The 13,114-nt window shown below is 40.3% G+C and overlaps 1 protein-coding gene across 5 annotated transcripts in view; it reads left to right on the top strand.

Moving 5' to 3' along the window:
* The window catches only part of FGD3 (FYVE, RhoGEF and PH domain containing 3), a 92,404-nt gene that overhangs the window by 37,506 nt on the left and 41,784 nt on the right, over positions 1 to 13,114 (top strand). For 4 of the 5 annotated variants that reach the window (XR_011681242.1, XM_071440117.1, XM_071440121.1 and 1 more), the window contains exon 2: positions 11,226 to 11,396. Coding sequence is in view for 4 of the 5 variants with exons in the window: in XM_071440117.1 (XP_071296218.1) it covers positions 11,226 to 11,396 (171 nt within the window). In the remaining variant the exon portion in view is untranslated. Of the gene's footprint in view, positions 1 to 8,107; positions 8,195 to 11,225; positions 11,397 to 13,114 lie in introns of those variants that run through there. The other variant, XM_071440119.1, reaches the window with a different exon arrangement.

Genomic DNA, 13,114 nt, shown 5'->3' with positions numbered 1-13,114 from the left:
GCTCTTGTAGATATAATTAATTAACTGAAGTTTTGTTGGGAAAACTAATACTAATTCCTTTTACTCCAGTTTTTCTCTGTACTCTATATTATAGGCCTTTGATCTGGTGTTACTTTCTTTGGAGCTTGTCAAGCTGAAATAAAAGATACTTTATCCTATCCTGTGACTGGTATCCAAAATACTGGAGCTGGTTCAGTGGTTTTCAGTCTCTTCCACTTTATTTATCTGTGTGTTGTTCCCATGGACACCTTTAACCTTTCCCAGGTTCTTTTTCTTGCTCTCACTTTGGATCTTAGAGACTCTGGATCACAGAGTGAGGAAGCATTCATCTAACATAAGGAGATGGCCACGCGAGTGAAAGAGTGCTCTTTGCTCTTGGTTCCTCCATCTGCAATATACAGAATATGGTTGTGTGTCCCCTCAGAGCTGGAAGAGACATGGAGTTTGACCTCAGGAGTGGCTCTGGGGTAACCTGGGTGTGTAGGTCTCTGGAGGAGCAGGGTGCAGAGCCTGAGGCCGCAGAGAAGGGTAAAGATGGTGTTCTCTAGTCAGCTGAGAAATCAGTGCAGTGTAGTGTGGACCTTTGGTCAACGTCATAGACTGCTCCAAGTCTCCAAAAAGTAGACTCACAGAGGCTAGACCCCTCCAAGGCTTTTCTTGCGCTGGATTTGCAGTCATTGTGTGGGATTGTTTTTTTGGAAGTATAGATATGAGAAAAAGGCACAGGACTAGGGATGCTTTTGCTGTTAGCCTCTCAGTGCTGTCCAGGCTCTTAAAGGCTCTTCCAAACTGCGACTGTGCTTTTGTGAGCCCATGTGGCACTCAATCACCCAGTCCACAGCCGAGGCACCACGGCAACCTGTTTGCTTCTCATTGCTGCTCATGTTCAGATTATCAGTTAGAAATGTTTTATTCTGTGTCTTTTCTCAATAAAGGAGTTATTATTTGAGAACATTATTTATTGGTAATTTACATTGTTATTTTGTTACATTTGTTTTAAATGGGACAAAAATATTATTATACATGTCACATTGTAATATGTGTGATTGACCTAGTCAAACCAGGTCCTGAGCAGCCTACTCTGAGTGGCCCTGCTTTGAGCAGAGAGGATGGACTGGGTGATCTCCACAAGTTCCTTCCAAGCTCAAAGAATCTGTGGCTTGGCCGTTTTCTATCAAAGCTCTCAACTTCAAGTAGGACATTACTGAGCCACACTGAGAGCTGAAATATGTCTTCTTCTAGTGATTATTTTGAAATTGTTCTGAATTTTGAAACATGCCGCTCTGCTGTCAAAATAGTGTAAAAATACTCCTTGTGCGTTTCAATAATGAAGTTGTATTTTCTCAATATCTGCAGTGTGGAGTGAGCACTTTGTGATCACACAGAAAAGCTAGACCTGCCCTGCAAAGCTTACTTCTGTAGCAAAGAACCTGGGCTCAGTTTTGAGCTACTTTTCACTTACCTGCTTTTATTTAGTACCTAAATAGACTTTTAAATCAGCAAAGGCTAATTATTGGTTTACTAAAACTAATGAAACAATTCAGGATTATAAAGAGAAAGCGAGTTGGTAGGGACACTGTTGGAGATGAATTATATTGTCATTAAATCTTAAGTGGAGGGTAATTTTTACTCATCTTGTTGGTTAAATAAGATCTTACACATTGCAATGTGTAGCATTAAGAAGATGCACAGGCACATCTGCTGAGCAGAGAGAGAGATCCTTGCATGCTGCTTTTGTCATTAGGAATAATTTAGTAAGCTTTCAGTAAGAGAAGAAACAAAGCACACAAAGCATTTTTTGACATGGTTTTGAATGAAGACTGGAATTTGCTCATAGGACTTGACTGGGCTGTTTCTCATAATTTTGTCTTTTAAATCACTGGAAGGTGGGCAGTGTAATGCTTTTCTCTGTTCGGAGAACAGAGAAACTCTTCCTGCAACTCTGGGAATTGGAGATCTGCCATCTTTCTCTTTGTTCTTGGGAGAGAATCCCAAAGACAGTAAATCACACAGCTGCAGGTAACCTGAAAGGAACAAATTGAGATGGCTTTGACTGCAGTAATTTGTTTGTAGAATAAATCTCTTTAAGTTTTCACAGTAATGGATCGCTTTGGTGTTGCAATTTCTGTGTTAAAGTAGTACAGATGTGAAGTTGCAGGTATATTATTAGGCTGAAATAGTTCATTGATTTGCAAAATCAGTGTAATTATTAATTGTGACTCTTTCATCATATTGAAAAACCTTTTACTTGTCAGGGGAAAAAGAAAAAAACAAACTGTGCTCATCTAAGAGGAAAGCCTCAGGAATGCTGAATAAAGATTCTGCCTGCATCCCTTCATCAGGATCTGGTATGTGCATCTTAGAGGAGGCTCATCCAGTGTGGCCATCTTAGAGGTGGTATAGACATCTGACATCAGTGAGGGCTCTGAGGCTGTCAGGCAAAATGATAGCTTCATCTTTGAAAATCCGTGGTGAAAATGCATTTATAGTTGCAGCTACACACTGCACGTCATGCTCAGCTTCCTTTGGCTGATCTCTGGGGACACTGTAGAGAGATCAGTTTGGTATGGGGTGTTCCCTTCTGGGAGACCAGGAGTTGTCCGTGGGTAAACATCCCTGTGTCATGGAGGAAGCAGCCAGACTAAATCTGGAGACCAGAGCTAAACCAAGTTAATTACTAGAAACATGGGATGCAAAGTGACTTTGAATGGGGAAGAGGCAGGAGGAGTAAAATATATGTTGAAATGCTGCTGCTGTGCTGAAAGACCCCACAGTGGCAGTGTGTGGGACTTGTCCTGTAAGTCAGAGAAATGCCCTTGCTTATGCTCACCTGGCTAGAATAAGAACAATGAGGGTAAAATTATAGTCAGAAATACTTCACTATAACTAGAACTTCTTTGAGAGTGTTTTAGCCTGTTTCAAGTGCTTACTTTATTTTTTACTCTCTGCATGTTATCTGCCCAATATTCAATCCTGAACTCAGGAAAAAATTAGAGGAAGGCCCATTATCTTCCATCTTCAATGAATCCTTTTGCAAAAGAAAAAATCAAAGCAAAACACAGTCTTACGAATTAATGAATTCTGGGTTTCGTGTTAGTTATAATGAAATATATGAATAAAAACCAATTCCCCTTTTCCCTTCTACATTAGGCACATGCAACAACTTAAGATGGACTTCGATATCTGGACCTTGGCATCTGCACCTTGGCCAATGCAGGAATTAAGTCTTGAAATCTACTGCTGAAAGTTAAACAAGTTGCTTTGCATTTCATCACACAAAAGTAAGACAAGACTTGTATGCACCAAAGAAATTAGTCTGGCTGCTCATCCCTTCTTGCCTCCATTTTCTCTAGTAGAGGAACAGTGTTTGACAGTCCCATGTTATGGCTGAATCTCCTGATGTGTGCAGCATTCTGGCAGGGCTTTTGCCTCCTTCAATGTCAGGCTGGCTGACACCTACCTCAGGCTCCTTCTCCTTTTCTTTGTCACTCTTTATGCCTCAGTCTTTTTATGTCATCTAATCTCCTTTTCTTACTAGATGGAAGAGTCTCAGGGGTTTTTCTCTTCTACCTTCGATCTTGTGTCACAGAAAGTAACTGTGATGATCATTTTTGCCTAATTAAACCATTTCCTCATTTGAGGGGTAAAATGAGCTAAATGTTTCCTCCAGAAGAATGAGATTTTCACAGCCTCTTTGTTATATTTTGTTAGATCATAAAAGTTTGTAACTGCCTTCATTTATGGGGATTTGGTGTTCAGTATCCCCTAACATCTATTCTCTCTATGTCAATATGAAGAGCAGGCCAAATGTAAATACTGAGAAGACTGTGGCTTAATGCAGGAATTTGCTTACCAATGAATAGTCTCCAGCCCTAGACAGAGAAATTAAACATGTTTTTTTCAAATTGGAAACCTGTTTCCTGTGTGCCTTGTCTGTTTCCTGTGTGGGAATGTCACTGGAGGTTTGAAATCATAATGCCAAAGTTTCAGGGACCAGATCTGTAAAGATATGGCAAATTCTGAGGTATGACAGAAATGCTAATGCAAAAGTTTCTGATGGGCATCTGTGTCCAAGTCAACTGAGAGACAAAACCTAAGGCCAAACTGATACTCTCCAAAGGGATACAAATATAAACAAACCTGAAAGAATAACTTTGGTACAAGTTTGTCACAGAATAGCATGGAAGAACTTGAGAGTTGCCACTTCGGTGGGTATTAGTCTCTTCTCCCAGGTAGCAATTGACAGGACAAGATGAAACAGCCTCAAGTTGTGCCAGGGGAGGTTTAGGTTGGATATTAGGGAAATTTTTGTCACTGAAAAGAAGGTCAAGCCCAGCACAGGCTTCCCAGGACAGTGGTGGAGTGCTCAAAAAGTGGAAGTCTTCAAAAATGTTCAAAAAAATGTGTAGAGGTGACACTTGGGGGACATGGTTTAGTGGAGAACATGCAGATGATGGGGGAATTGATGGTTCAACCTGGTGCTCTTAGAAATCTTTTCCAATCTTAACCATTCTGTGATCCTGTGATACTGTGGAGAAGCACACAACGTTGACATTGGTTCAGGACATTTATTGTGTAGTTCATTATCACACTCAGCAGCACTGCAGACATAGATCTAGAAATTACAATATTTGCGTTAAACCACATGAACATATATTACTACTTGAAAAAATCTCCCAAGCCCCCACAAAATCGATTAGTCCTCATCTACTCTTCAGCAGAGTTTAGATTATAATCACTTAGAAGTTTATTAGCAAAGAAATAATTACATGTGGAGTTTTCCACTCTTGGGACTTGCGTCCATATAGAGCTTTGATAACAGTGATGCACAAGGAGGAGCTGCTTCACCACAGTCCCTCCTTCTCTGCAGGAGATCCTCAGGCTGGATTTGTCCCTGGAGTGCCAGCTGGATGAGCCAGGTGCCTTCTTACAGAGAGGTTTCAGTACAACCCTGTAATTTGGGGCTGACTCCTGTGACTGAAGGGAGGCTGGGGCTGAGCAGCAGACTGCATGTCCTCAGTCTCTGTGGGTGTTAACAGAGGACTCAAAACACTGTCAGTAAAAACACAAGACCTTTTTTTTTTAACTTTGTACCAATAACCCCAGGAGCTGAAGGTAAGTTCTTGCTAACTGCAGTACCACATCCTGTTTCATACAGGAAAGAAAAATATTTTTGTTTCAAGGCTTTATTGTGCCTGTTGTTAGTCTTGGAGGAGAATATATTCTGTGGTGCTTTTTCTTTCTCGTTTTCCTTTTGAGTGAATTTATTCTGTTCTCAGTATGGCTTTTCTGGTTGTTGCTTCCACTCCTCAGGCCCCCTTGGAATACCTAGGGCTGGAAGCTGGCCCTTCTTCCCATTCAGCTGATGTGTTTTTCCCCTTCACTCATTTTTTGGACAGAATTTGCTTGGCAGACTGCTACAAAATGAAAATAAAATAAGAAATACCACTTTCCTTCTTAACTAGGGAAAGATGACCTTCCATACAGTTAGTGACAGATTCTGATTTTTTGTCCTCGAAAGGAGTTTAAATTTTCTCTGTGGCAACTCAGTGGCAAGTTGAGTTGATCCTGTATTACATCTCAAGAGATGGTATCATTGCCACTATGGTAGAAACGATGGGGCATATTTGACTGGCCTTGGAAGGATCCTTGCTTTGTGCTGTCTGTGGGGGATGTAGTGGCCAGCTGCGCTCAGAGCAACATAAAACACCTGAAAGTAGAGTGCCTGCTTGATTTTTTTTGTCTGTTTTTTTTTCCTTGCCCCAGTGTAAAACTGTATGTAATGACTTTATAGCAGCAGGATTTCTGAGATGTGCTTGTAATTTTGCCTTTTCTTTACCTTGTCATTGGGTAGGTATGAAGATTTTGTCAGGAATTTGGTTTACACATCTGTGTTAATTAGTGCTGCAATAAAGAATTAGATGTGGAAGCTTCTCCTTTATGTCACTCAGAAATCTTCTCCTGACCACTGTAATTATATAAATGTAAAGTAAACACTTAAGAATCACTTTTATAACCAGTTTTCAATAGCAGTTTGCCAGCTAACCCATATCTAAGAGAAAGGCCCTAGTGCCCAAGCTGCCCCTGAAATGGTGGGGGGCCAGAGAGCCTGTACTGACACTGCATTCCTGCTTCATGTAGAACTAATAGTGCCAGGAGTGTTTCTAGCTGGAGAAATGTGGGTCTGCAGTGTGAAGTTTTTTTATTTACATGCAAGATAGAAAATGAGGACTGTACTGTAGTACTCTGTCTAGGGAGCATTGAGTGGGACAAGGAGTGTGCTTTATTGTTGTGAGGAAGGGGCTGATGTACGTCTATTGAAAAGCTAATTCTTCAAATGTAAGTATACCAGATTAAATGAGTAACGAAAATTCTGTAATGGTTCCTTTAAAGCAGTTGTGGAGAAATCCCTTGCTGCAGGATCAAGTGTGAAATGTCCCAGAGGCAGAGAAGTGTTGAAAAAGCTTTGCACAGGTACCTGGGTTATGTGCTGTTCTGGATAGGGCAATAAAAACAACATTGCAATGACAGATACAGAGACTGCACTGAAATGAGTGTGTAAAAGAGGTTTTTACTCTTTGTATGTAAAAACCTGTTCAAGAAGAACAGAAGTCAGAGCTGAAAACTCCTCAGGAATATGCCTGCTGTGATTCAGATGATGAGAGATGGAAGGTGTGTGCTAGTGCTGGTAAAGCACAGCCTTTATTTGGATTAGCTTGCAGGAATGTACCATAGGAAAATCTAATGAGAATAAAGGTGGGGTGTTTTGATCCAGATTTATGGAAGATACAATGACAATGATGTTCAGTAGTGACACTTGAGAAGCTATGAAACATCTGTTAGAGAAAGCATCCTCACCTAAGGCAGTTAAAATTAGTCAGGACAGGATAAAGGTACACCAAATCCCAAATTCCCAAATACTAGTGTTATAGGTCTAGGGAAACTTTTGGTCCGTGTGCTTTACTTGCACAAATTTGTTAATTTCAGCAATGTGCTTCTTTCACAAAAAACTTTTTTTGTGTCTGTGTTTCTGTGGTGGTGTGAGATGAACTGAATAGACCAAATTTCTGGCAGCCCTGCTCAGACTGAGCAATTTGTCAGGGTTTGTCAGGTTTGTGTTTTTCATAAGAGCTCAAAGCAGCAGCCCCTCAAAGCAGCTGTCTCCTCCGAGGTGGAGTCTGCCCAGCAATGCAGCATTCATTCAAAAATTTTAGATTTTGCTTCATCCTTTATCATTTCCCATGGAGATTCTGATGGAAGAGCAGGATAGGAAGAGAGGAATCTTTGAACATCTTCAAGACATTTGATGTAAATCTTTCAGCAAGCTCCATCCCATGCTGGTAGAATTGCACTTATTGTCACTTTTGTGGTCCCTCATTATTGCCACTTTTTGTAGTCCCTCATTTCCCTTCTCAGACTGAAGCAGACTGAGAGTTTGCATGCTGAGAACTGTGTTTTTGTTGGTTTCCATGACATGTTACTGCTGTTACTGACTCTTCTTGCATTAATATCAAACTACATTTAATCAAAAAACTCTATAAAATTATGAAGGAGGCCTACAAGAGAACTGGAGATGGACTTTTTACAAGGGTATGTAGTGATAGAACAAGGGCGAATGACTTCAAACTAAAAGAGCTTAGGTTTAGGTTGGATGTTAGGAAGAGATTCTTCTTTGTGAGGTTGGTGAAGTCCTGGCACAGGTTGCCCCAAGAAGCTCTGGCTGTTCCATCCCCAGAAGCATCCAAGACCAGGCTGGATGGGACTCTGAGCAACCTGGTCTAATGGAAAGGGATTGGAACAAGATGGTTTTTGTTTAAGGTGCCTTCTGCTCCAAACCATTCTGAGAATCTATGATTCCATGATCTAGCTTTCTCTTTTCTATTACAGAAGATTCAGGCTTCTAAACCATCCACATTCTTTGTATTGCCTTTCAGATGGTTTGAAACTCAAACCCAGAGTAATCTCCTGTGACTTGTGCTTAGCACAGCTCCTCCATGGGCATTTGCCACGTTTATATGCTTTGACTCACCAACCGCAGTGGTGGTCGGAAGTGAGCTGGGGGAGGTCACTTCCTGTGAACATGGCATTTAACCCATGAAATGAAAGCTGCAGCAGGAGCTGTTCTTCCTTCTTTTTAGTTGTCTTACAGCTTAAGCAAGTAAGAAAAAATGTGTGAGTCTCTGCTCAAGCACGAGTAAGTGGTATTCCTCTCTTTTGGTGGGGAATTGCAGTCCATGCCAGATTCTTGCTTGCTTTGAAACATAATGTTTGTTTGATTGCATCTGTTTCTGAAAGCTTATGGTGGTAACTCTGCTATCACTCTTTTTGCTGAACTTGATGTTTTGGAATGCCTGAAAAATGTAAGCTAATTGTTGTCAGTGTCACTGAGCTGGGTTCTATAGCAGGGCTGTACAGCCCCAGCACAAACACTGCCTTACACCCCTGCTGAAGTCTCAGCTTGGCCATGGACAGGAGGAAGAGATGAGCTTTAAGTAGGTTTGAGGAAAATGCTGGAGCTAATAAAGCAGCATAAGACAAAGAATTAATGTGTGAATTTATAAAATAAGGGTCAAAACACCTACTTTGCAATACTGTAAGTAGCTCGTAAGAGGTTTTAGCCTAGACAAAAGGGGTGTCTGGTGGTGCCACACAGTTGAAACCAATGAAGGAGCCACTAGCTTTTGTTTTCAGTATAAATGTAAGGTGGCTCACAGCAATGAATCCCAGGAGGAAAGAAACAGGAATTGGGGTTTAATTCCTTTTGAAATTTCACAAACTGATACCAACATGTGGCAGTGGTTGAAAAAGAATGGGGAATGCTTAGGGTAACTGGTACTTTATCCAAAGTCAGCATGGGGTAGCTGGGCTCAGCTTTGGATGTCCCGTTGGGGATCTCCTAGGGATGTGGTGCCTGAGGGCAGGAGAAGCTGTGGCTCTCCTGCTTCAGCGCCTGTGGGGGACTGTGGACGTGTGTGGCATCTACCAGGAATTCAGTGCTTTGCCAGATCTGAAACGGGTGCTGTGCCTGTGTCGTCACACAACACAGCACAGGTTAGAGGGGTCTTCTCATATTTTCTAGAGCTATGGTAGGTGCAGAGATTTGTCCATTGAGGAATTGGATCACTGAAGCAGTTTTTAAGAACGTACAACATTGCTAGATTGCATTCCAGTCACGTGCTAGTGAATACCTGCTGAAATATTGGGCTCTGTTTTCTGCATGCTGGCCTTTTAATTTTCTCGAATTCAGGCTTTTCCCTTGTGCACTGTTTTAATTTCTGGCTGTGTTGAGCTACTGTTCATAAGGAAGAAGTTCTAGTCCCTCCCCTTAAAATCTGGCCTGTAGCAGCACTGCTACTGTCACAGGGAGCTTTTGGTACCCAGAGCCAAGTCATCAGCGTAAATTCTGTCAGTGATGATGTGTTTGCAGTAGTCTATTAATCTGCTCTAATAATCTTCTCTGTTTTCACTGCATTTTTCTGTTAAATGAAATTATATTTGAATAGAACTTAATACTTATAGTTTCCTGGTTTTAGCTGGAAGGATGTTTTAATAGCTGGTCTCAAATCTGCTGAAAAGAAGATATTTGTGGTAGAAATGCTAATGAAGCTTCAACCAGCAGCAATTGGCATCCATACATGGGGAATTCAGGGATTGTATATTTGGGTGGCAGAGATCAGTAAGTAGATTTGTGCCATCTGAATCTATTTTTGACAACAAAATCTGCAGTGTGCATGGCTCAGACTCCAGGGGCTTTATTCAAAAAAATCACATCCTGATTTAATACCATTAATATAAATCTAGGAAAATTTAGTTGATGTGAATGGGAGTGCTTTTCATTTCAGGCTTTTGATCTTAATTGGAATCTGGGAGAAAGTAGGTTGCATTTTTGAAGCTAAAGCCATGTTGTTGAAGACATCACAGAAAGGCAAAAACTGGTTTTTCACCTTTAGATGTATCCTTTCTATGTGATGTAGGCCACCCTCTACTCTGGTGAGATTCTGGTAAATTCAGCTAGTCCATTTCAAAACAGTAATAGGGAAAGAATGTTTTCTTTGCCATTTTTTAGTGCATTTATGTCAAATTTCTAAATTATGTGTTTTCTATTTCTGAGTACTGCCAGAACCCCATATATTTATATGTTCAAAAGCAGCAACTTTAAACCACATTCCTTTTTAAATTCTTTTTTCAGCCTTCTTATGACACACTAGTAAAGCTGACATAAGGGTTTTATGTAGCCTTGCCACAAATCCAAAAAAACTCCAAATCAAATACTGCAGGGTCCATGATGGTTTGTTTTCTGAGTCTTCACAGAATTGAATCAAGAATGTAAACCAAAAAACCAACAATCATATTAATAACATCTTTCTCTCTGTTGCCACTGGATTGTATCTTAATGGCATCTTCTACACTGGAGCTTTTGCAGGCATGTTAATCTTTTATATAAGGGGGAATAATAAATAACTTGAGTGATTAAATCTGAAGAAATGGCACTTGTACCATTCCCACCACATGGAACATATTTCTGAATCATTCTAATACAGTTATATTTTATCAAGTAACAGAACATTATATGCTACAACACTTGTATTTTTTGGAGAAATTTTTTTGAGAAATAATTTTGAAATTTTTTTAACTTTTATATTTGCTCTTTTATTTTGGGTTCCTATGGTAAAGAAGTAAATAATTCATTAAAGACAGGATTGCGGAAATTCTGCCTGTCTTATCATTCAGGCAGTTTAACGGGATTATTAATGCTGGTATATTGATTGTAATAACTTGTGAGTGAATGGCTCACCCCTCTCCTTTCCCCCTTCCCTTCTTCAGGAACTTGAATGAGTGATATACTTCCAGAAGTAGCACAAATTTTCTTCAGGATCAATAGAACAAATACTAACTTTTTTTCTTCCTTTCCTTTCCTTTCCTTTCCTTTCCTTTCCTTTCCTTTCCTTTCCTTTCCTTTCCTTTCCTTTCCTTTCCTTTCCTTTCCTTTCCTTTCCTTTCCTTTCCTTTCCTTTCCTTTCCTTTCCTTTCCTTTCCTTTCCTTTCCTTTCCTTTCCTTTCCTTTCCTTTCCTCCTCCCTCCTTTCCTTTCCTCCTCCTCCTTTCCTCCTCCTTTCCTTTCCTTTCCTTTCCTCCTCCCTCCTTTCCTTTCCTCCTCCCTCCTTTCCTTTCCTCCTCCCTCCTTTCCTTCCCTCTCTTCTCTCCTTCCTTCCCTCCCTCCCTCAGGTTGCCCTTGTTGTCCTTTTCAAATCAAGTGTCACATTGACTCCAGTCCTGCGTTGGAAGCATGTGGGGAACTGCAGCACATCAGCTCAGCACAATGTCTCCATCAGGCTGGAAGGAAGCCCAAAACCAAAACTGCACTGGCCAAAATGCATCCTCTACAGAAACCCCAAGGTAGGTGGCTTTGTCCTTCTAGAAATTGTACAAGTTTCTATTGCACAGGAAGTATAATATTTTAAAATTATTGCTTCAGTTTGAGTCATAGCAAAACAGTTACTTTTGCATTCTAATGTACAGCTGGTATGGTTTTATTATCTTCATTTTCCAATGTTAGATAACCACCTAGAGAAGCCTTCAAGAAGAAATTGATTCAGCAATAACCAGTTACTTAACTTGTCACTTTATATTTCTTGTCCCGTTGGTAAACCTCATGCAGCTGTGAAGCGTAAGTTGAATTTAACAACATTGTTTATATTTTTGATAAATTTTTTTAGAAGTATTTTAGGTAATAATATCTTACTGTCAAAACCTGGTCTGTTTTCCATTTATTGTAAGAACTACATATGGCAACAGGAAATGCCTAAATGGAGCAAACGTATTTTGAAAATATGACGTAGAAGCTAAACCAATCACCTGTGGGTTGTGGTACTTCCACAGAACTGCCAGCTAATAGTCAAATAGATGGCACAACGAAAATATGATGGAAGAGGAGCCAGGAAGTAGTGTGTTCCAGCTGTTCTTCTGGTCTCCCCAGGCTTCTGAATTCTACAAAAAAGATTGCAGGAAATTTCTTGAAAGAGTAGAAATTGTTTTCATGTTTCTTCATCAGTGAAATGACATGTGGTCTGTCTTTGTAATGCCAGCTTGCCAAGAGTCTTACTCTCACCACCCCATGCTTTGTAGAATTAATTACACTTATGTGTGTAATGGGTGCTTGCCTCAAGGGAATTGGAGATGCAAAAAGCATGGAACTTGACAGGTGTTTGGAACAAAGGAAGCTAAGTCTCAAGAAGATACTAAGTTCATAAACCAAAATGTTTAGAAGATATGGATTCATGTGATAGATGGTCATTGTCATCTGAAAAAGAAGATATTTTTGTGTTGTAAACTCTAAGCCATTGCACTACCACCCCATCCCAATTAAAATATCTATACAAAAGCAATTCAGCCTTAAACAACAACAAAGAAAGCATTGTATTATCTGCTTCTGGAAGTAAACCTTAAACATTAAATTAATATACTACTTCATGCTTGAAACATCTCACAAGGTCTGTGTCTTTATGGGGCTTTCACCTAGAGGTCTTGGTAGCCCAAGTTTAATTAGTGATTGTTCCATGAATGTTGTTATTACTGGCAACAAAAAGGAATAGCAAAAGTGTCTGTTCAGTGAGAACTGGAATGAATTCACCTGGTGCAAATACTTTGCTGTTTTATTCATGAGCACTGATTTTCAATCACTGAGGATGTAAACTGTTTTTTCTATGTGTGTATTTCAGAAAGTTGAGGGGGCCCTAGTTAGCTTGGTTTGAAGCCATGAGCTGCTGTGTAAAACCTTCAGGAGAAGGAGAAATGAGGAGATATCTTTCCAGCATATGGCTTCAGCCTTTAGGAGGCACCTGAAAGTGCTTTGTAATGTTGGTATCTTCCATGTAGCAAACTTCTAGTTTTAATTAGAGCCAAAGAATCACAGTTTGGGTGGAAAGGGAAACTTAGAGCTTATCTTGTTCCATCCCCTGCTATAGGCAGGAATGCATTCCACTAGACCAGATTATTCCAAGCTGTGTCCAACCTGGCTTGGACACTTCCAGGGATAGAGAAGCCACAGCTTCTCTGGGCAACCTGTGTCAGGGTCTCACCACCCTCATGGGGAAGAATTAATTCCAAATTAATTA

This window comes from Agelaius tricolor, unplaced genomic scaffold, assembly GCF_023055355.1.
Source record: "Agelaius tricolor isolate 1412-34295 unplaced genomic scaffold, bAgeTri1.0.p SCAF_14, whole genome shotgun sequence".
Classification (NCBI taxonomy): domain Eukaryota; kingdom Metazoa; phylum Chordata; class Aves; order Passeriformes; family Icteridae; genus Agelaius; species Agelaius tricolor.
This window is presented reverse-complemented; position numbering and strand designations above follow the sequence as displayed.